At 38.5% G+C, this 25,364-nt stretch overlaps 1 protein-coding gene across 1 annotated transcript in view; it reads left to right on the forward strand.

The window, feature by feature from the left end:
• Positions 1-2,004: 2,004 nt before the first annotated feature.
• LOC106065158 (uncharacterized) overlaps positions 2,005-25,364 on the forward strand; it is a 98,599-nt gene continuing 75,239 nt past the window's right edge. The window contains exon 1 of the mRNA XM_056014223.1: positions 2,005-2,449. Coding sequence (XP_055870198.1) covers positions 2,396-2,449 — 54 coding nt within the window. The 5' untranslated portion in view covers positions 2,005-2,395. The remainder of the gene's footprint in view (positions 2,450-25,364) is intronic.

Raw genomic sequence — 25,364 nt, forward strand, 5'->3', positions numbered from 1 at the left:
ACACGAACAAGTTCCATTACACACACAAACCGAGACCAATCGTTATAGCAGGCCTCAGCACAAACCTGTGACGTCGCAACCTGTGGGCACTGGTAACAGCTCGTCATCACTTTGTACAAACCTGAGACGTAGCAACCTGTGGGCACTGGTAATAGCTCGTCGCCACTTTGTACAAACCTGCGACGTCACAACCTGTGGGCATTGGCAATAGCTCGTCGCCACTTCGTACAAACCTGTGACGTAGCAACCTGTGGGCAATGGCAATAGCTCGTCCCCACGTCATAAAAAAACCTGTGACATAGCAACCTGTGGGCATTGGCCATAGCTCGTCGTCACTTCGTACAAACCTGTGACGTAGCAAGCTGTGGGCATTGGCAATAGCTCGTCGCCACTTCGTACAAACCTGTGACGTCACAGCCTGTGGGCACTGGTAATAGCTCGTTGCCACTTCGTACACAAATCGAGACCAATCGTGATAGCTTTTGTTGTGTTGTCTCTCACAGACAAATTAAACTCAGCTACAAAACTTTATTCACTCATTTCTTTAATTACCGTTATATACTTATTTGGTTGTAGTTCAAATAGTTTACCGAAAGAGGAAAATATTTTGTTATAATATATAGGTAAGACATCTTGTTTTTTTTTCTTATATTTGAAGTGAGTCTCTTTGAATGGTGCCTCCAGTCTAGCTCTTCAATGCTCCGCCTTTGAATCCCAGTCAATGGCAAGAAGATTCAGCTAATGAACGTCAAGTGATAGTCTAATGTGGGTCTAAGCTTGTGAGATATCATTCACAAAATCCCCCCCCCCCCCAAGGTCACTTACTCCTACACGACAAAAAAAAAGGTGGGGGAGGTAACTTACCAGACAACAGTCGTATGAGTTGCGGGCCCTGTACACGTTTTTTTTTTAAGGACACACCAAGCTTAACTCCGGTACCAGGACAGGAAAGTGAACCCACAAGTGTGTGCTTTAAGTTATCAGACATTTGGTTTTTAAGTCGTATGTAAACATACACAAAAATGTGTTTCACGCATACACACACACACACACACACACACACACACACACACATAGTTGTTCTCCATGACACACACACACACGCGCGCGCGAACACACACGCGCATAATGAAGTTATTTAATCGCAATGGTCCCCCCCTCTTTTATTACCACTTTAAAATGTGTACACATCTTTATGCAGAGTGATACAATGACTGTGTTGGATATACACTACTATTGGATTTTTCTAGGAAAGGTTGAGCACGCACGTGAGACCATTAGGAAGGCCACACAATTTTGAGGTGACTTCTACTTTACACCACGACTAACTGGTAGTGTGGCATGTGATCTGGAGTGTCATCTCGATGGTCCCAGGTTCGAACGCCTTCTTTCTCCGTCCCTGCTGGAGGTTTGGGTTCAGATCCAACAATCTTCAATTCTGAAAGAACATGAGAAAAATGTAAAATAAACAAACTATCCCATAATTCTTTTTTAGGTCGAGCGACAAAAAGTAAAAATAAAAGGATTAGAAAAGTGGTACACAACCTTTGGCCTGCGCGGTACGATCCTGCCCACAGTTCATAATGAAGCCTCCGTTGGTCAGTTCCATTAGATTCGACTCAATGCTTATCTTATAAAATACAGACATTACTTCAAAAAAGATGATTACGCGTCATGCATCTAGTCATACATGTTAACCAATGACTTAAATTCAGCTAAGTCACTGGATTTCCTGGCTGGCTTAGGCAACCCATTCCATGCTCTAATATCAATAGGGAAGAAGGAGCATTTGTACAAATTTGACCTAGCTTATGTCTAAGGAATGTGCCTTTATCTTTGGGTCTTTCTGAGTTTCGGACATTAATACGGTCCCCACTGGGCTAGAATAAGCCCACTGAACATGGTCTGGGAACCGCTTAGTTTGCCCATTGAGTAAATACAAATCAAAAGGCACATAGGTACATCTAAATCTACCTGTCGTGCACTACAGGTGAGACCAGGTAACCCAGCCATGCAGATCTAGTGAAACGTAAGAGGTAGAGAAGTGATTGGGGTGTCGCGGTAGTCTGGGTATATACCTTCAAACTATTTTATGTTTTTTACTCTACATGTTGTCCCCTGGAAGCTAACTCGGGAGAGAGGGGACCGAACTCAGTTATGAGATTGAACTTCGGTCGTAGATCTCCGGCCGGAATTAGTATGTTCGATCTTTGTCAAAAAAAGACGTGTAGCTTACGGAATTGAGTGCATTCTAATTGTGTGTGTCTGTTTTTTTCTCGAAGCCTTGGATAACATGTGGCCTTTTATATGAACTCTCTGGCTGCAGGAAATACGCTTAACAGGTCAAAACGTTTTTTTAAAATAAGACATAAATTTTAACACTAACAATAAGAGAATGTCGGGGACTGAGAAGCAAGAGAAAACGTATTCAAAGGATAGAAACCTGAAGGTAATAAAGTTTAGTTTTCTCTTATATTATTATGATTATCATAAAATATTCAGAGGCGTAGCTAGGGTGATGGTTGGGGGGGGGGTATAAAGAGAATTTGAAAATCCCCCCGGGAAAATGCAGGCCCCCCCCCAAAGAGGTCAGCCCCTCGCAGGGGCGTAACTAGGAATTTCCCATCGTTTGGGGGGCGGGGGGGGGGGCTTGACCTTATTTGGGACCCCTGCATTTTGAGTAATATTTAATTTTTAGTGTAAAAAAACACTCATTTTGGGGCCCCCCTCAAGTGGGGGCACGCCAGGATTTTCAAATTCTCCCCCTCCTCCCCCCATCCTAGCTACGCCGCTGGCCCCTCGGGCCCCCAAATGATGGCAATGTCCTAGCAACGCCGCTGAAAGTATTATAAATCTCATTTATTTAGTAAATTGCTTGCGGCACCTAGTATCGCAGTAGTGTAGCACGCCCTTTACAAACTTGGATTGGAGAACGAACAGTTAGAGTTTTTTGGTTGTTTTTTTTTTTTTTTTTTGCTGACGATGGTGCTTCAATGTTAAATATAACGGCACTAGGAGAAGCTAATTAAGCAGATTCACATTTCGCGTGTGTTAGAGTTATTGTTCTTGTTGATGTTTTGAACATTAGCTGTTATTGTGTTTGGGGAAAGTGCGGAAATTAATTAGCATAACAATAAACACAAATTAAAAACAACTAAACAAAAACAAAACAACAACAACAACAACCAAATAAACACGATTTTTTTTTTAATTCCGAAAGCCAAGAAACAGTACAGCACATCACATGTGACCTACATATTTTGTCACATTTCACACAAGCAAAGCTATTGTCTTCCGGTGGTCTATTGAAGCGCTATACTATTGTCCTCATTTGGGATTAGCGCTCAACTCGTTGTAGCAATTGTGTTGACAATAGTACCTTGATTCTGTGTACATAAGCTTACACCTGAACATAATTATGTTTGTGGTTGTCTTAATTTGCATAAATTGTGTATTACTTAAAGTCAACAAATGTCTATGCCATCAGTGTCATGTTACTGTCATAACTACCACATGTCTTGGTAATGAAATCATTAGTTAAACTACGTGCTGTATTATCAGTACATTTAGACGTCATTGTAGGAGGATACTTATATTCTCACAATATGCTCTTAGTCTAATCGAGACCATTCATTATAGAAGGCCTCAACACTGACCTGCAACGTCACTACCTGTGGGCAGTACAGACCTGTGAAGTTGCAGCGAGTAATTGGTCTAAACTGCCCACAGGTTGTGACGTTGCAGGTCAGTGTACATGCCTTCTATACCGATTGGTCTGGCTCTAATGCTCACTTAGAGTCCCAGGTATCGTAATAACCTCTGTCTATGAAATAATGCGCACAATATGCCTTTTCCATTTTCTTTTACCTATCCCTTAGTCTGTTGGATCGTTGGGGCACCACGCAAGATTTGTCGACCGTCTTTCTCCATTCTTCTCTGTCTTTTGCCTAAGCTAGAGCCTTTTTCAATGGCGGGCCCTTCCATCCTTTTATGTTGTCGTCCCATCTCTTTCTCTGTTTGCCTCTTCTTTTTTTTTTCCTACTAATGTTCCCTGAAGGAAGGTCTTTGCGAGCCCCGAAGATCTTGTAATATGGCCATAGATTTTTAGCTTACGTTTTTTTTACGATAGTTAGCGGGTCATCATGGGGTCCAATCGCAGAAGTAACCCTGTCTCTAGTCTCTAGTCTCTTGTCTCTAGTCTCTAGTCTCTTAGTTTGTGACGCGGTCTTAACATTTGTATCATTATTATAAAAGCGTCCATTGATGAGTTTTCTTTTCTCACTCTCCCATATACACACATGTTCCTACCTGTATAAACACAGCCTCTTCCATTCACAGGTAAAACACCACATTCTTAATGCTGACAATGAAATACATTATTTAGTTGCGTTACTCTAATAATTTTTTTGCTCCGCAAGTTTGACTTTATTTTGATAATATATCTCTTTTTTAGCGGCTCCCGAAAGGGGGAAGACGCTCTGACTTTTGTGTGGAATATCTGTCCGTCCGTCCATCCGTCCGTCCCGTTTAGATCTCGTAAACTAGAAAAGGTAGTGAAAATCCGAATCATAATATTTTAGACCATACAAAGTTCTGATGCAACGGCTACTATTTTCTTTTCTGAAAGTGAAAAAACTAATTTTTAAAATCACTTATGCAAGCAGTTTTTTCATAAAAATACACCACTTTTACAACTATTCACTATGATCAGTATCAGTACATAACTACAGTTTAACTTTTTTACTATGAGCGTTATTGGAGCAATTTAATTTTAAATAGTTTAGGTGTACACGAAAGTAGAACGGAATTTATAATCTCGATCCTGATACAGTTAGGATGACTTTAACAATTGATAACAAAATGTTAGTGTTTGAAAACATCAGAGAGCCTTTCAAATAATGCCATATAGGGCTGAAAATTCATAGAATGCTTAGTGATTATATGTGGAACTATTTTCTACGGCGTAGTGTGTGTGTGGATACTGGTAAGTGAATTCATGGGCAAAAGGTATGTGTCTGGAAGGGTTAGTATTCTGAAGCGTACAGTGCCTTGTAGATGTAACATAAACGAAAATAATGTTTTTTAAGAGGCGGGGTAGGGGCGAAGAGGGAAGGGGGAGGGGGAGAGAAGGGGGATTATGGAATTCACAGGCCAGAGGTGAGTGTGTTTGGGAGGGCCTTTATATTATTGCAGTGTTATAAGTAAGAAAACAAGGAAGGGGGAGGGTCCAAGGCGAAATAAGCAAATTACAGCCTTGGAACAAATCAACGGGCGTAGCCGGTAGGTATTGCAAGTCAAGGTATAAGGTGCAATGCATAAAAGCATGTGTCGATGTCAGAGAAAGGAACGTGTTTCAAATTTATCTTTTTGTCACTTTCTACTGTATGTTGTTAGTCCTTTTGTTATCGGAGGGGATGGGGGGGGAATGGCTAGGACTTTTCGTTTCAGTGTTGTGCCTCCTCATGTGGCTGGTGATGTGAGCCCGGTTTGATGGGCTGCACACTAGGTATGGCTTGCCAAGGGTGCATGTTCTACTAACAGAGTAAATAAAAAAAGATGGATCTATTTATTGGAGTTTTCACAATAAGGCCACACAATGTCGGGGTCACTTATTGCACTTTTGCTAAATAATAAAATAAATCAATTTATTTGTAATACACATTACATTGAACCCATCCAGGAGCTTTATATTCGCATCTCCTTTATTACTGAAAATTTGGCTTTTATTTAAGTTTATGGTAAAAGAGACAAATGGTACAGAATGGATGTCCTAAAGTACCAGTATTTTAGCAAGACACCAAGAGGTTCTGAAGTTCTGTTAGAATCACCAGAGACTGAAAAGATGTCAGTCTTTTTTCTTTTTTTTTTTTTTTTTTTTTAATAGTAAAAAAAATATTATTTAATAGCAAAGACATACTTCATAACTATTGAAACCATCAGAGACAGAAAAATGATACAAGGATTAGCATATCAACAACTAAAAGATGTTTTTTAATCTAACACTCATTTTTTTTTTAAAGGAAACCTCAGAATTTGCGCTATTCAGGTTTAGCTTTATCATCATAGGAATCCTTGGGCTTTATGCCTCTTTTCTTTGCCTCTTTTTTGGGCTTTATATGCCTCTTTTATGGGCCATCTTGCCTCTTTTGTGGGCTTTTTTTTTTAATATGTTTTTATTTGTAAGTTATCATAATTCACAAGTATTAAATCATAAACAATTGAAAAGTGATTAACCTAAAAATATAATAACAGTAATAGAAATATTATTTAATATCAAAGACATACTACCTAACCAATGAACCCCCTAAAGACAGAAAAATGATACAAGTATACTCTACTCCAGAACAATCAACACAATATCAGATATCCCTGACCCCCAACACCCTATTTCTGGAAAACTACATGAGCATTATACAGGTATATGAAAATCAAACTAGATAATTCTCTACCCTAAAGTCCATTATTTTTCTAAATGTTATTTCCAAGTGATTAGGATCAAACACCTTATTATTATGTAGACATTTGAGCCAGGTAGCCCAAACAAGATTCCTGTATTCGGAAACAATAATCAAGTTAAAGTTATGTATCATTTTATTTTTTAGTTTTGGCAGCTTGTTTAAAATAATAGACAAGTTAACATTTACATAATTGCCACAGTTTGCTTCCAATAGGTCCATTACAGTACTTCTAACTTGAAGGAATAATGGACATTCCAAATACATGTGTTTTTCGTTATCAGCATTTTCAAGGTGGCATAATATACATTCACGGTCATTTGCCCGTCTTCTAACCATAGGTGTCATCCTAAAGATAAGTCTATAACTAATCTCTCTAGCTTTTGGTGGGATATGTTTACTGTGTAGGTTTATGAATGTGTCCTTGAATTCTGTCACCCCAAGAACTCTCCCCCACTTAATCCTATTCACTAGGCTTTCCTGTAACAGCTTTTTAAGTGTTGTGTATGATTCTTTGGTTTTGTTGTGTATTAAATGTTCATTACCAGGTAAAACTCTTGAAATAGATCTGTAAAATGGATGAGTGACTGTACCAAAATAGTGAGGAGTATCATTGTGTATTGGAAGAAGACTACTTAATCTTAAACGATAATAGTAAATTGTCAAGGGAAAGTTTGTTGGGTTTCTAACTACTTGACCTACAAATTTTAGCCTTAGCGACTGTATTTTTGTTTTAACATCTTGCAAGTTTATCCCCCCATCCTCTTTGTTTTGAATGAGTGTAGTGTGCTTAATGCTCCTAATAGTGTTTTTAAATATAAAGCTTCTAATTAACTTGTTCAGCTTGTTTAAGAATTTAGGAGGTGGCTCTGTAATGTTAGCTAAATAGACAATCTTTGGAATGACCAAACTATTTATCAATACAGCTCTACCAAATATTGTAGAACCTGTGTGCTGATAAAGTTTAATTAAGTTTGAGGCTTTGACAAAAATATTCTCCCACTGGTCTTTACAATAGAACAAGGGATTACAGGTATAGACAATACCACAAATCTTGATTTTATCAACAATTCTGAAAGCGCAATTCTCTTTGAATTTCCATTTCCCTAGTCCCATTACAGAGGATTTATTTATATTTATTTTTGAACCACTAGCTTCTCCGAAAAGTGTAAATTTCTTTAGTATATTCTCAATATCTTGCTCTGAAGATGGAAAAAAGGTTGTATCATCCGCATAGGCTTTGACTTTGATGGTTGAGAAGGAACGACCCGGTATATTTATCCCAATAATGGATGGGTCAGATCTTACAGATTCCAAGAAGGGTTCCAAGCAAAGGATATACAAGAAGGGGGATAAGGGACAGCCCTGTCTGACAGACCTTTGTATGAGGATACTCCTACAGAGAGCCTTTCAAATAATGCCATATAGGGCTGAAAATTCATAGAATGCTTAGTGATTATATGTGGAACTATTTTCTACGGCGTAGTGTGTGTGTGGATACTGGTAAGTGAATTCATGGGCAAAAGGTATGTGTCTGGAAGGGTTAGTATTCTGAAGCGTACAGTGCCTTGTAGATGTAACATAAACGAAAATAATGTTTTTTAAGAGGCGGGGTAGGGGCGAAGAGGGAAGGGGGAGGGGGAGAGAAGGGGGATTATGGAATTCACAGGCCAGAGGTGAGTGTGTTTGGGAGGGCCTTTATATTATTGCAGTGTTATGAGTAAGAAAACAAGGAAGGGGGAGGGTCCAAGGCGAAATAAGCAAATTACAGCCTTGGAACAAATCAACGGGCGTAGCCGGTAGGTATTGCAAGTCAAGGTATAAGGTGCAATGCATAAAAGCATGTGTCGATGTCAGAGAAAGGAACGTGTTTCAAATTTATCTTTTTGTCACTTTCTACTGTATGTTGTTGGTCCTTTTGTTATCGGAGGGGATGGGGGGGGGGGTGGCTAGGACTTTTCGTTTCAGTGTTGTGCCTCCTCATGTGGCTGGTGATGTGAGCCCGGTTTGATGGGCTGCACACTAGGTATGGCTTGCCAAGGGTGCATGTTCTACTAACAGAGTAAATAAAAAAAGATGGATCTATTTATTGGAGTTTTCACAATAAGGCCACACAATGTCGGGGACACTTATTGCACTTTTGATAAATAATAAAATAAATCAATTTATTTGAAATACTCATTACATTGAACCCATCCAGGAGCTTTATATTCGCATCTCCTTTATTACTGAAAATTTGGCTTTTATTTAAGTTTATGGTCTTTGAATAAAAGTCTATCGTCTCCCTATGCTGAAATTAGTTTGTGCTACAAAAGGAAGTACTTAGAAAATGTGATTCCTAATGTACTTTTTAGCATAGCAGAACAAAAAAGTTTCTCAGCTCTTACGTTTAAAGCTTTTATTTAGTTGGTAACAGTGAAGTTTAGCGTCTTTGTGAAGTGCGTGTGTTTCTATGGGAACCGGTCGTTGAGCTGTAGCACCAAATTACTGGTATACAACTCAATCATTGCATCCGTAATATATCTTAATTAACTCTTTCTCTCCTAACTGACGATACCAGCGTTGATTCCACCAGAATGTGGTAAAGAATTACGGAGAGAAAGAGTTAATAAACTTCAAAAACACGGATAACTTCCTGGTGAACAAAACTAAATAGAACTTTATTTATAATGCAGACCAAAAATCAACTTGTGATACAATGAAATAAATGTAGTAGACTATAGTGATACAATGAAATAAATGTAGTAGACTATAGTGATACAATGAAATAAATGTAGTAGACTATAGTGATACAATGAAATAAATGTAGTAGACTATAGTGATACAATGAAATAAATGTAGTAGACTATAGTGATACAATGAAATAAATGTAGTAGACTATAGTGATACAATGAAATAAATGTAGTAGACTATAGTGATACAATGAAATAAATGTAGTAGACTATAGTGATACAATGAAATAAATGTAGTAGACTATAGTGATACAATGAAATAAATGTAGTAGACTATAGTGATACAATGAAATAAATGTAGTAGACTATAGTGATACAATGAAATAAATGTAGTAGACTATAGTGATACAATGAAATAAATGTAGTAGACTATAGTGATACATGCAATATCTTTTCACAAAATCAAACTCACTACAATGACACAACCGTTCCGTCTCACGTTCTGGAGTCATCTGTCCTGTCTTACACCAAATGACGACAACGCCACCCATGTTGCATCATTCAAAACAAATCGCTAAACTCTCGCTCACCGTCACCATAGAAACACACACACATACGCTCCAAGCGTCCTTGACATTGATTAGTATATTTTGAAAATCTCCGACGCAGTGACCGTGCCTATAGACAGGATCATCTCATCTCTCATCTCTATTTGTCGCTCCGTCTGGGCCATGGGAGCAAGGGACTGTACCTGCGTGCTGCTGATGAAATCACGAGGTGGTCTGGCATACACACACACACACACATACAGCAATAGAAGAGTAGACAATAACAATCCATATTTTCGATGGTCTTAGGCGACCCCTGGCTAATCGTCAATCGACCCACAAGGGGGTTGCGACCCACAGGTTGAGAACCGCTGATTTACACTGATCATTGTAATATACCCGCCTCACCTTATCAGTTATAAATTCATCACCATAAATATAGGAGCATATGCGAGTAGTCAGAACGAGGTACCATTTGTTATGTATTGTTATGGTGTTTTTTTTTTTTTTTTTATTCAGTAGTTCAAAAGGTTTTAAATTGTCTAAAACAAAGAAAAAAAATCATGGTCTCTCATGACAAGTAATGTCATGCTTCCCAAGAAACTATTCATAGTTCATTTGGTTGTCCTATTTCTATCTTTATTAATCAAAGCTTCACCGATTGTAGTAGTAAGAAAATTAATATTATGTCCTTATTATTTCTTTTAAATTTTTTTTTGAAAATGGTCAAAGAGTATGTGCATAAAAATTAAAATATGCAGCTTAGTTTCTTTTTAATGATGGCTACCTGATATGCGCTCTTAACTGTAGTCCCGATTGCCTTGGGTTCCGAAACCATACCGCTTTTTAAAAGAATACTTTAAATTTGAACTGGGAGTGAAGCTTTAACGTCCTAAATGCTTACTGTATGGGATGGCATAATGACATCGTAAGATAATGTATAGTGTTATAATAAGTATATAGTGTAAAGGTAATCTTCTGCCCAATGAGCCTCGTCTTAGAGACGCCTTTACAGTCGCTTTGATGACTCCTAGTATCAGGGACAGGCAAGAGCGAGCTATTCATGAGATTTTGGTAATGAATGTTCTTTCAATGAGCTGAATGAGATTAATTGTACCTCTATTGGCTTCAAGCTTGTAAAATGTAAATATGCTTTATTCTACATCATTAGATACGGGAAATATTGCATTCCTCAGTAATCTTCAAACTCAAAGACAAGCCTTATTGTTATTATTATTATTATTATTATTATTGTTATTATTATAAATGTAGATACAATGGCTAATTACAAAGCGTATAATTATTTAAACAGAAAAGATTTGATCGATTCTTTATGAGATTTTTCTGAATAGGTGCTAGAGTAGTTTTGAAACAAACAGAAATTACTATAGGACACTCATATTTCACACTATTGACATACCGCCAAACCTGTATATAGCTCCAGTGGATGGAAAGAACATTTTTCTTAGAAAAGATTAATAGTGATACGGATAGCGGATAGGTGGGTGGGTTGGTGGTTGCAGGGATCCACGGAAGACAGACAGACAGGTAGACATATAGATAGATATTAGATAGATAGATAGATAGATAGATAGATAGATAGATAGATAGATAGATAGATAGATAGATAGATAGATAGATAGATAGATAGATAGATAGATAGATAGATAGAGAGAGAGAGAGAGACTAGATAGATAGATAGATAGATAGATAGATAGATAGATAGATAGATAGATAGATAGATAGATAGATAGATAGATAGATAGATAGATAGATAGATAGACGAGGTCACTTGGCCACAGCCTCGCACTGCCTACCTGCCTCTCTTCTATTTCTCACGAGTTCACGTCCGCCTGCTAACAAGGCAACTCGTCCAACGAAACCGAATAAATGCCAGTCACTTGCTGACACCAGACATTTATTATATGCTTGATTTCTGACTTTCATTTCTCTAACAATGTTATCAGGCATAAAAAAGTACAATTCAAACGAATTCCCCAGGAATTAATTTATTAATTTATTCGCCTCTAGGAACGTTTGAAATTATTGTATTTTATTGATATATATATATATATATATATATATATATATATATATATATATATATATATATATATATATATACTACATATATATCTAAGGAGAAATTTATTTATCTTTTTTTTATCATGGCGATGTTGTCGTTATTTTATTTTTATTGTGTTATTATTGTTGTTGTTTTTGTTATTCTTTTGTTATTGCTGTTATTGCAATTTTTGTTGTTGTTGTTTTTATCGTTATTGTTCATTCCTCTTTCTCACCTAATAAAGTTTGCGGGTGACTTTTGTTATTTAGACTTACCTCGTTTTCGGATACTCCAGCTAACAGTAATAACAATTAAAGCTACATATAAACAAGAAAATACTTTTTTTTTTAATTCTTTAAAAAGACAATATCTCCATTATACAACTTGCAATAAAATTTAATATTTGAAAAAATATTAAACAAAAACTTGTTTAAGCCGAGTACCAAACTCGTACTTTTGTACCTTCAGTTTGATATAGCAGCGACGTAACCCATTGGGCCAAAAGACATTGTATAGTTATTGACTTGTTTAGTGGTGCTTTCATTATATAGACATCCAGAACTAGATGCAGATTGATACATTTGTTTTAGAACTCCTTAGATCTAGTCTAGATCTAAACTTACCGATCTACAAATATAGATGTAATCATCTATATCAGATTTACGTAAAAATATAAGCAAGACTTAGATAATCTATCTATAGTCTATGTAGTAGGCCATAATAATAAGGCTTGTCTTCGAGTCTGAAGATTAGTGAGGAATGCAGTATTTCCCGTGGCTGCGGAGCTCCAGCTGTGACCTACATATTTAGCCACATCCAGGGCAAGCATAACCATTGTCCGCAAGTGGTCGATTAAGAATTTTTTTTTCGCCGCCTGCGCTTGTTCTCGGCAGCGGATTTTCTTTTGGTCTCAAATGTGTATCCCACGGCCTTCGTGAGTGACCTCCAGCTGTCCTGTTCTGAGGCCGCATGCAAGCAGGTGCTCTCTTCTATGTCAGCTAAGGAAAGTTGACGCCTAAGCTCGTCTTTGAAGCGTTTCCGTGGGGCGCCTCTCTTATGTCGACCATCTTTTAGCTTAACAAAAAAAAAAAAAAGACTGCCTTTGGCATACTTTCGTCTCCCATACGGGATACGTGCCCTGCCCAGCGTAACTGTCGGACCATAAGAAGTCCCTCTATACTGTCCATACCGGCGTCCACAAGGACATCGCTGTTTGTAGTGCGGTCTTGCCACCCTTGCCATCTTGTTTAGAAATCTTAAGATCTAGTCTAGATCTAGACCTACTTGTAGATCTAGAATATAGATGTAATAATCTATGTTACATTTACGTAAACATGGAAGCAAAGCTTTAATAATCTATCAATAAACTGAAAGCAGCTTTAAATTTAATAAACTACTCAGGTATTGGTTTACTACGAATGGCTTCGCCAAGTTTATTTATAACAATTATAACCAAATTAAAATGTATTTCTTTTTTACTTGGAAAAAATTAAAAGGATCAAACTGAAGTTTCCCATCTCTAGCCCAAGGAGCTAATTATTCCTTTCTCATTGATATTTATCAACTGTAAAATTTCTAGTTTTTTTTATATAACCTACACTCAGTTTCCAGGTCCCTCCATGAAGGTTCTGACTTGAATAAAGGTATCGTAAAAAAGGTTGACACAGAGCTGCATAAATAGACAATACAACTGTCATGCGCTATGAAATTGAACTTGCATAAAAGAATGGGAATAATTTAGCTTTGTAAAATCCAATGCGGACTTTATAATGTGAAGGCCTTGTGCTGTTTGCCAATAGAGCTTCATTATTGGTCTTCCACTACGTTATTTCTTTTTTTTTTTTTTTGTTTGTTTGTTTTTTTGTTTGTTTTACGTTTTGCGTGTTCCTTCAGAATTGAAGGTTAGTAGATTCTAGCCCAAAACCTCCTGCAGGACGGCGAAGAATGGCAGCGGGCAGGGTTTGAACCTAGGACCATCGAGTAAATAGTCCAGAGCGCATACACACGACCATGCAACCCTCAAGCTTGACGCCCCGAATGACAGGACACTTAATCAACTTAATCAACTTAATACACGATACTGACACGATTTTGTAAGAGCTCTTACGTACAATGGCATTATCCTGTTACTTCTAACCACTAGAGATCAAGATGCCATAATTGTTGTTAATTTTCCTTTTTTTTTTTTTTTCATCCTTAGTGTTATAGTAAAAGTTGTATAGAAATAAGTTGAGATATTCTATGAGATTTGATTATATCCGTGTTGATTTTTGTATAAGAGTTACAATGAACTACAATCTTCACCTTCATCTTAGTCTGTTGGACCGTTGGGGCACCATAGAACATCTGTTAACCATCTTTTTCCATCCTCTCTTTTTTTGACTTGGATAGAATCTCTTTCAGAGACTTTCATTGATGTTGTCTTCCCATCGTTTTCTCTGTCTGCCTCTTCTTTTCCTGGTACCGTTCCCTGTAGGAAGATTTTTGCGAGCCCTGAACTTGCTAGACAGACCTAATACAATGCTTACTTCGATTGAACAACGCATCGAGTGATAAATAGACTCAGTCACCAACACACTACATCAATGTTGTAGACACACTTGTTGAGTTGGGCCGAGTGTTGGTTTGCAATTCCAGGTTCAAAAAAAAAATATTCAACGTGTTTCGGATGTTTCTTCAGAGTTGAAGATAATCTACATCCTAGACCAAACCTCCCGCAGGACGACGGGGGATAGCAGCGGGCAGTGTATGAACCCTGGACCATCCAGACCTAACGTTAGTCCAGCGCGATACCGCACGACCAGGCAGCTATCCATAGCTGGTCGAGAAGGCTTTAGCATGACGCGGGGCCATGGGCGGGTGTCATATCAGGGCCACGAATATTTGTGCGATGCGCTGACGATGACAAAGAATCTCTTTATCGCAGCGCCATCGAAAGGTGCGGGTCCTTTTGTCCCACTTACCACCCCTCTGATTCACCCGAAGTTGTAAACCCTTAAAGCTTGATAACAATTGCCGTGCTGAAATTCAAAACTGCTCACAAACTTCTTTGTTAAAAAGCAGAATAGACTTCAATTTATTTCATCATCAGATATATACATTTTTTGTTTAGATCTGATTTAAAAAACAAAAATTAAAAGTATTTGTCCAATTGTAATCGAAGATGTGATCAGAGCTGTCACAGAGAATTGTTCCCGCGGGCTTTCGGGCTAACATCACACTTCTATCTCTGGACCGCTCCTTCTTAGCACTATTATTTTTTTTTCTAGATACAATCTTGAATGTAGGTTAGTTAGAGTGAACCCGTAACATTGTAACCATTCAGTTACCTGTGATTTAGAGAGGGAAGTTTTTGCCAATAAAACACAGTGTAATCGCATGGAGAGCAATAAACCCGGAACTCACACTTAATGTATAGTTTAGACGTAAGAGGTATAGCTTGTTCTTATTTGTTATCTAAATCATTATCTATAATAGTGGTGCACAAACTACGGCCCCCGAACATTATCTGGCCCTAGACGTCTACAACAAGGTGAATAATAAAACGAAAAGGCTAAGTTTCATGGATTGGGCAATTTCTTTTTTGTAGTTCAACGAGGGGAGATTTAAATTATCTTCAGTCCGAAAAGGCGTGGAGTAGAGTGGTGAAGCACTAGGTTCTTGATTGTGATAGGTCCCGAGTTCAAATCCAGGTGAAGAATTGCGGTATTTTTAGAGTCAACACTTGAGTCAGCGCAATTCTGATGGGCACATGACGCAGCTTGGGAAGTTGAGGCGGTTAGTCGTAAGCTGGCCGTATGACAAGATCAGTAACCGTCGGCCATAAAAACAGATGGGAGCGTGTTGGCTGAGTGGTAAGCGCTTGGCTTCTGAACAGAGAGGTCCCGGGTTCGAATCTCGGTAAGGACTGGGATTTTAAGACGATCCTAATGCACCAAATAGTAACGGGTACCTGACTTTACTAGCTATACAACACTCGTTAACAGTAGGCCGTATATACAAAAATATCATCTGCCCTATAGATCGCAAGATACTGATAAAGGTTGAGAAGCACTGATCTATATATTATTGTTTACGTATCGAATATGAACCAGATCGTGGACATGATCTAGTAGAGTGTCTGCTCGCATGCGCACACGCACACAATGCCAACAATGTCAATACGTCACTCCAATGTTTACTTTCGTTTGACCCATTGTCATGACAGACAGCTTTTGTGTGTCACAGGTCCTCTCACATCTGGTCGTGTCACCCATCCCCCGCAAAATGTAACTGCACTCGCAAGTTTGACCTACTTTCAACCCTCAAAGAGTGATGGGTCTCTTTGTGCTAGAAAAACAAGGAGATACTAGTCGATAATAACAGTAGGACATAATGATCGATAATAACAAAGGAACATAATGATTGTTAATAAAAATAGAGCATAGCGATCGATAAGAACAGTAGGACATAATGATCAATAAAAACAAAAAAAAAAACATAATGAATGATAAGAACAAAGGAATGTAATTAAAGAATATAACAAAAGAGCATAGCAATCGATAATAACAGTAGGACTTAAAAGATCGATTCCAACAATAGATCATATCGATAGATAACAACAGTAAGACACAATAATCGTTAAAAACACATGGGAATTTTAATGATGATAGTTGGGTTTCTGTCCAGGGCTTTCGAAAGAGATGATTTAAGCCTCCCAAGACCTCACTCGTCAGCTGTCTTCCACTTTGGACTACGGACACACCTGGGGCATGATACATAGGTCAAGATTATACGTGGTAAACTTAAATCCACCACGGATTATGGCGAATAGGGCGGCAAGCTCTCTCCACAAAAATCAGACACCAGTGGCGCCCACAGCCTCTTTAAAGTGCTTCATGCGAAAGAAATGAGTGACATGGAAGTATGAAATCACTCGATGAAGAGCTATATTGTTTAGACAAATTCGGCTCATTGTGAATGTTGGAAGGGATATATGTATATACACTATACAGTGCTTTTTGGTAAACCAAAAATAGGTGCCACTACTCAGTAACTTTTAACTACTAATAATAAACGTTAAAATGCATTGAAAAAGGTGCCGGTACGCCGTACCGGTGCGTACCGTCACAAAAAAAGCACTGTATATATATATATATATATTCACATACTAAGATTATTCTCCAACTCTAGAGTGCATCTGACATTTGTCGGGGAATTAAAGGCGATTGGTCGTTGTGCTGGCCACATGACACCCTTGTTAACAGCTAAAAAAAAACAGATGACCTTTACATCATCTGCCCTATAGCTCGCAAGAAAGAATTAATCGACTGTTTTTTTTCTCCAATGCCAAAGAAGATAAAATCCGTTTTAATGCAATATATATATATACTCTGTATCTACATATAACTACTTGCTGCATTGATTGCTGCTTTTTCAGATCGACAGGCTTAGCTTCTCGTTCGTTTAATGGAATTGTTACTCATTATTCATATGTTATGGGGATAACATGATGTTTATAATTAAGAATTATAATCCAACGAAAACGTGAAAAGATCAACTAATGTACAGGTAAACTCAGACCTTGCTATAGGGTCAGATAATGTTATATTCATCCGTGTCTATGGCAGACGATTAAGGAGGGTGTCATGTGATCAGCACAAAGCCCAACTTCCTTCCCTTCCTCTAAGTATGGCAGATAACCATGAGATGTTAACGTGATTTGGATTCAAACTTGAGACTCTTTGGAAGTGGGGTTCTGTATCTCACGGCCACCACGACTCAACAAAGTATTATAGTCGAAACAAATCTTCCGATAATATGCGTTGAGTTATTGAATCGATGAACACTCCAAAATGACAGGTGAATGTCATAAACATACATGTCATTTATAGCTTTGCATCTCTTGACATTGATGTGTTTATCGCTCTACAGTATCTTTGATACTCAATACTCGAGACAAGATATTTATTGAGTTGTTGCCCTTTGCTTTGCAGACATGAAGTCAGTCCCTCTAAACATTGCATATTGTAACGGGTGTGAAAGGTTTAGCTCGCCGCATAGTGAAATTTCATTGCCACGGATGAGTATCCGCCCTTGCATCTGCTATTATCTACTATTTAAGGTAGAATGTAAGGAGTATTTATGTATTTTCATACGTATGTCCCGCATAGAAATCAAAACCATTTTTTTGATAAATCTTGATAAAACTTGACATCTATGTTCCTTAGATCACTGCGGAGACCGTAGTGTATGTTTAACATCCCTCCCAGAAACCGGAAGGCCTTAAAATTAAAAAAAAAAAATACCAAAATTTATCTCTATTTAAAAAACGAAACTTTCAAACAAATCGGGTATACCCGTTTTCACAGTATTTACTATTAGATATCAATATGTAGGCTGAACGGGTAAACCCATTTCACTAAGCGATTTCCGTGGCAAAATTAAAAAAAGAATGTTAAGGGAACATATGCCATGTTAAACATATAACTAAATCTAATCCACAAGGTCAGTAATATCCAAACTAAGGCCCGCGGGTCATATCCGGCTAGTATAAGAATAAAGAGAAGCTGATAAATCTAATACAGGCCCACTATTTCTCATTTAAACACGTAAGAGTGTAACGTACAACACTCTTTCTATTTAACTATCTCCCTCTTTCACAATCTCTCTCTCTCTCTCTCTCTCTCTCTCTCTCTCATATATATATAGGCCTATATATATATATATATCATGGGCGTAGCCAGGATTTTTTTTTTCATACAATTTTGAGTGTGTAATTTGCTTTTTTATATTGAAGAAGGGTTTATCGTAAATTTTGGAGAGGGGCTTAAAATCAAAATCTTCCTTAGATGTGCTCTTGGAATTTGGGGATTGTCGTTTGCATTTTTTTTTGTTTTATACAAGAGGGGGATTTAAATGCAAAACCCCCTGGTAGGGAGTTTTAAACTCAAATTCCCCTGGTAGGGGTTTTCAAACTCAAAACCCCCTAGTAGGGGTTTTCAAACTCAAAACCCCCTGGTAGGGGGGTTTAAACTCAAAACCCCTGGTAGGTGGTTTTAAACTAAAAACCCCCTGGTAGGGGGGTTTTAACTCAAAACCCAATTGGCTGTGCTAGGGCAAGTGATGGTTTAGTATTAAAATTTCACCTAAAATAAACAAAATTAAAGCAAAAGATCAGTCACTAAACTCCGACACCCGACTCATTTGGGGGGGGGGGGTTGAACCCCAACCCCCCCCCCTGGCTACGCCCATAATACATACATATATATATATATATATATATATATATATATATATATATATATATATATATATATATATATTGCTGAAGCATTTCAATAATTGCTCTTGTAAAACCATTACTTGTCAACTTGTTGAAATAAAACAACAATCCAACATAGATATTGGGGTAGATTTCACAAGTCGAATAGGTTCATGCCCTCACATTGATGTCATGTAGGCTACCCAAGTCACCCGGTCATGTACCTGACATTTGTTATGGCTCTCTATTGTCTGTGCTGCGAACAGGGCGTATATGGTAATAGCGGCGCCCTGTTAAGCTGACACGTACAGGGTGTGACACCTCTACTGAGTATTTTTTTTTTTGTGGGTTTTTTTTTTTAGTAATATAGCCAGTATTTTAAAATAGTTTTCTCTTTATATAGAATTTTTTTTTTTAAAAAAAAGCAAGTCTTGGTTAAAGGCTACATTTTAAATGTGCTTGCGGGAAATTGATTCAGGGACCAACATTTTTAACTCAAAAAGCGGGAAATTTAATTTGGCCGGAAAAGTGAGACCTCTGGGATATCAAACGTTATGCACTGATCTTCCCGTGGTGGAGCCTACTTGGGCCTTACATCATCATCATTATCATCATTCCTTTGTGTTCCTTGTGTAATATAGGGCCTCAGCAAAAACCCGCCACTCTCCACGGTCTCTTGCTCGTTTCTTTTACGCCTTCCCAGCTCTTTCCGGTCCTCTCGGCTTTCTCTAGTATACTGCGTCGCCATGTTCTTTTTGGTCTTCCTCTGCGTCTTGTTCCCTTGGGGGGTTCCACTCTAAGGCCTGCCTAGCTCTGTTGTTGGTATCTTTTCTAAGGCTGTGACCAATCCAATTTCAACTTTTTCTCTAAGATCTGCACTTCTATATTTTTCTGTCCACTCCTCTCCCACAGTCTGGTGTTTTCTACTTTGTCATACCAGTGTATTTTTAGGATATTTCTCAGACATCTGTTGATGAAGGTCTGTATTTTTTTTTAATTGTCGCTTCAGTTGTTCTCCATGTTTCAGAACCGTACAGTAGGACAGCCTTGACATTAGAGTTAAAGATTCTTATATTACAACTACAACTAAACCGATGTAGGCGTATCACATTCCTAGTAAGATAAACTTAAACAGACTACTTTTAAAACAAACTTGATATTTATTTATAAATCTATTTATTTATGAATGTTCACAGCTTCAACTTGAAAGTAGATGTATGTAGAAACACACTAGTAAATGATAATATAAACATATATAATAAAAACAATGAACATATAAAGTAAAGTTCCCCTTTCAGACCATGTGGTCTATAGGACAGATGATGCAAAGGTCATCTGTTTCTGTGGCCCAAGGTTATCGTGTCATGAGGCCAGCACAACGACCAACTGCCTTTACTCTTCCCCAACTAATGTCAGGTACCCATCAGAGCTGGGTGGACTCCCAAAAAATTCCGAAATTAAAAATCCCAGTCTTCACCAGGATTCGAACCCGGGACTCCCGGTTCGGAAGCCAAGCACTTTACCCCTCAGCCACCGCAACTCAAAAGGCGGGGAATTTTATTTGGGTGGAAAACTTAAGGCCTGTAGTTGATTGCGCCTTCAACAAAATATAGCTCAGGCAAGAAACAAGAGTGTCACGTGTCGTGCTAAAATGAGTTTTACTTTGATGCTGTCTACAAATAATGAGAGGTATGGCTGTAAGTGTACAGTTCTTTCCAATACATAAGCTTGTCTTTTTTTTTTTAAAAAGCAATTTTTAAATATTTTACTTGTTTAAGATCTGTCTTTATAGTTCGTTTAGTTTTTGCTTTTCAGTGTGAAACCATATCTGTAGAGAGACACCTAATGATGAAAAGATATAAATAGTAACAAGGAGAATTGACTCCTCTGATTACCTCCTAGGACGAGTCTACGCCGTTGATTTATCCTGACATACTCACACGTACACACGCGCTTTGAGGGGAAATAACCAGCAGAAGTCCGATAATCTGAATTCGCTACAAGTGGGGTGGGGAGGTAGGTCGGATAATTGGGGTGTTTACGCAGTGCGATACAACGCAGGCATCGATTGTTTAGGAGCTCTCTGACTAGACCTCCACCTTGAGATTCTCTCTCTCTCTCTCTCTCTCCTTCTTTCACTTCCCTACCCCCCACCCTTAGATACTGCGTGGCAGCGACATGGACATATTTTTTACCTTTTATATACATACCAGAACTTTTTGTGTTGTGTGTAACTGTAGTTGTGTATGTGTGAGAGAGAGAGAGAGAGAGAGAGAGAGAGAGAGAAGAGAGGGATTAGAAGCGCGCGTGCCTGGCTGCCACTTGACAGTCACGTCAACGCTGCCAGATTGCTTCATCCATGATGCCAGTTTATGGCTGATACTTTTGCTAAATTTACCATCTGGCCAGGTTGATACATGTTTGAAGATGGTACTTCGTATTTCACCGCGGAGTTTGATAGCAGTGCTCTGAAAGACAGTCCCAAAATCCTAGAGCTAGCTTCAAGAGACTCATCACGGAGGCTTTGTGTAAGGAGACAGGGAAATCCTAAAGCCTTTCTTACCATCCTGGAACTGGCTGTAAGAGACTAAACTCAGCACGGAGCGTTTGCTTATGACGACAGAGAAACCATAAAAGACACTCTAAACATCCTGGAAAATGCTGCAAGATACGAAAGTGGAGTGAGGCACGAGACCATTTTTGTAAGCACCAGTTTAGGTCCCGCAGATTTTAATGGCTTGACCCTTCACTAGTCTCCATGGAGGAGGATGATCAGTTCATCTCAAGCTCAAGACATTGGCCCCAAATCACCCCAATAGAAAGAAAACTATATGGAGAGCTCCCTGATTTGGAAACCACTGCGCAGTTCATCTCATGTATTGGTCTAGTCATATGAACACTCCAACATAACAATGAGAACGATGAAGAAGAAGAAGAAATCTCAAGCTGTACAACCTTACAGGCACAGTCTCTACACCAGACGAGCGTGCAGGAGCTATGTCAGTCAGAGCTCAACCCCAAACCCCTTCCAGTCTCAGCACCGGGAGAGCGTAATAGTCTGCCAGGAAAGTTGGGGCTCCCGCAACGTCAGCCCTTTTCGTAGCTCCCCCAGAGGAAGGGAGTGAACTTACTCCAGTTACCAGAGGACACCACGAGGAGGTCGGCGGGCACTGTCCGGGCACTGTCTCCCAGTGAAAGTCTTAAATTTACATCATAATAAAATTATTTTGTGTTACAAATGGAACAGCTTGGAAAAGGTGATACTACAAAAAGTTCACAAATATTATTATATAATTAAAAAAAAAAACATAGATTATAAAAAAAAACATAGATTATAAAAAAAATTCATTCATCTTGTACCCCGGATACACCAAAAATAAAACGCTAGCTATTTTTAGTAACTCCGCCATAAATAAAAAATATACAATACTACACAATATCCCTGATTCGTGATTGGTTTTGCACCTAAGTCACCGCTATAAATGAATGCTTAAGCCTTGGTATCCAAATTTCTTTTTGGCTAGACCGAGGGTTCTCAACATTTTTCGACCACTTAAGAACCTTTTTAAAATTTCGGACACGCAAAAAAAATATGTTTCCAGGGGTGGGGGTCGGGTAGCACCAAGTTACAGGTCAAAAATGGCCCTTGGAACGTAGTATGGGCGCCAATGGTTTCGGAGTTTCAGAAACCTGTGTGAGTCATGGTGACCTGTACTTACTTTGCCCTGAAAATGATCTCGTGTTAAAGTGCTGTGGTTGTCTAGGCAACATACTATTGGAAAGAAAAAAGGGTGGCCTATTCTCCTGTTGCTTCATGTCGATAAATGCACACGTATTCTTTTCTCCTGCTATCTCATTCTCTCTCTCTTTCTCTCTCTCAATCTCAACCCCTCCCTCTCTCTTTCCCTCTCGGGCTCTCTCTCTCTCAATCTCAACCCCTCCCTCTTTCCCTCTCGGGCTCTCTCTCTCTCTCTCTCAATCTCAACCCCTCCCTCTCTCTTTCACTCTCTCTCTCTCTCTCTTTCTCACAAACACAGAGGTTCACACCTACATGATCCCTCAGCGCGAAGACATGCGCGCGCACAGCAGACGTCGCAGAGTGTCCCATACATTCTTATGACCTGGATGTAATACCTGAAAAGGTCAAGGAGATCGAGGTCATTATCTCGGCATAACCTGGTAATAAATATGTAATAACACTAAGGTTACCCGGTTCTTTATATTGCAACTATATAAAAGACAATGTCATGGGTCTTTAAAATGATCGCTTGTTCGAAAGAGAATCAGCCTGAGAAGGGTTTTTTAAAGGAATCGTTGTAACTGTACCTACATCTCCCTGATTGATTTCTATACACTAACAAAGTTATGCAAATGAGTAATACTGATCTACTGAGATGAGAGGCAATATGTAAAAGAAACAAAACATAACGGCAACCTTTCAGGACTTATAATATATAACAACAAATTAATATACAGGTCATCCGTTTGTATGGTCAATGGTTAATGAGGATGTCATTTTGCCAGTGCAACTACCAAACCCCTTGACTTTCCTCAACTAATGCCAGGTAAAGTTGGGCAGGGGGGAGTCAGAGGTGTTCTAAAAAATCCCGAAATTCGAAATCCCTATTTTATAAAGAGATTTGAACCAGAGACTCAACAGATCAGAAGCCAAGTGGTTTACCACTCATACACAAAGGCCACTATTGTGTGCGCAGTAGAAAATTTAATGTCTCTACTCTCTTGCGACGACTTGTATAATTGAGTTTTACACGCGCTGTGTAGTTTTGCGATCAATGTCTCATTTGGAGTATACCTTCTGTGTGTGTAGTTCTTTGATTAGTCTCATTTGGGGTATACCTTCTGTGTTTGTAGTTCTTTGATCAGTCTCATTTGGGGTATACCTTCTGTGTGTGTAGTTCTTTGATTAGTCTCATTTGGGGTATACCTTCTGTGTGTGTAGTTCTTTGATTAGTCTCATTTGGGGTATACCTTCTGTGTTTGTAGTTCTTTGATTAGTCTCATTTGGGGTATACCTTCTGTGTGTGTAGTTCTTTGATTAGTCTCATTTGGGGTATACCTTCTGTGTGTGTAGTTCTTTGATTAGTCTCATTTGGGGTATACCTTCTGTGTTTGTAGTTCTTTGATTAGTCTCATTTGGGGTATACCTTCTGTGTGTGTAGTTCTTTGATTAGTCTCATTTGGGGTATACCTTCTGTGTGTGTAGTTCTTTGATTAGTCTCATTTGGGGTATACCTTCTGTGTTTGTAGTTCTTTGATTAGTCTCATTTGGGGTATACCTTCTGTGTGTGTAGTTCTTTGATTAGTCTCATTTGGAGTATACCTTCTGTGTGTGTAGTTCTTTGATTAGTCTCATTTGGGGTATACCTTCTGTGTGTGTAGTTCTTTGATTAGTCTCATTTGGGGTATACCTTCTGTGTTTGTAGTTCTTTGATCAGTCTCATTGGGTATACCTTCTGTGTGTATAGTTCTTTGATCAATCTCATTTGGGGTATACCTTCTGTGTGTGTAGTTCTTTGATCAGTCTCATTGGGTATACCTTCTGTGTGTATAGTTCTTTGATCAGTCTCATTGGAGTATACCTTCTGTGTGTGTAGTTCTTTGATCAGTCTCATTGGAGTATACCTTCTGTGTGTGTAGTTCTTTGATCAGTCTCATTGGGGTATACCTTCTGTGTGTGTAGTTCTTTGATCAGTCTCATTGGGGTATACCTTCTGTGTGTGTAGTGTAGATCTGTGATCCTACTCTCAATGGGGTTTTGGTCTGTGATCATATAACTGTATTATCTAAAACAAACGAGCAACATTTCAAGTAATTTATTGAACTCATAACATCTTTGGCATTACATCCTTGACATTTATTAGGCATACATACATGTCGGCAGGCTCTCTTATTCATTGCTCTATATTAGTGTTTTCCAATCTGTATTCCAAGAGGCCAGAAAGTGTGCTCCACGATTTATTGGAGTAATTAAAAATTATGCCTACACCTGAAATAATTCCTTGGCAAATGCAGAAATTAAAAAAAATATATATATTTGTATAAGATCTTCTCTGTAACAGGTAAAACGGCATCACAATGAAATTTGAACCGATTAAAATTAAAATTATAATTTGAAACAAAGGTCAACCATTATAACATTTCTGGTCGAGTTTAGCTGAAGAGTTCCACAATATTTCAAAACAAGCTATCATCCTTTTACTTCTGTTTTCCCCCATCTCCTATTTGTACGTAGCAGGATTTTCTTAAGTCCCATCAAAGACTTACAAAGTCAATGGGAAGAAACAGGATTGGCGCTAGACCAAGGCCATTCGTTACAGAAGGCCTCAACACTGACCGGCGACGTCACAACCCGTGGGCAGT

This window comes from Biomphalaria glabrata, chromosome 16 (assembly GCF_947242115.1).
Source record: "Biomphalaria glabrata chromosome 16, xgBioGlab47.1, whole genome shotgun sequence".
Classification (NCBI taxonomy): domain Eukaryota; kingdom Metazoa; phylum Mollusca; class Gastropoda; family Planorbidae; genus Biomphalaria; species Biomphalaria glabrata.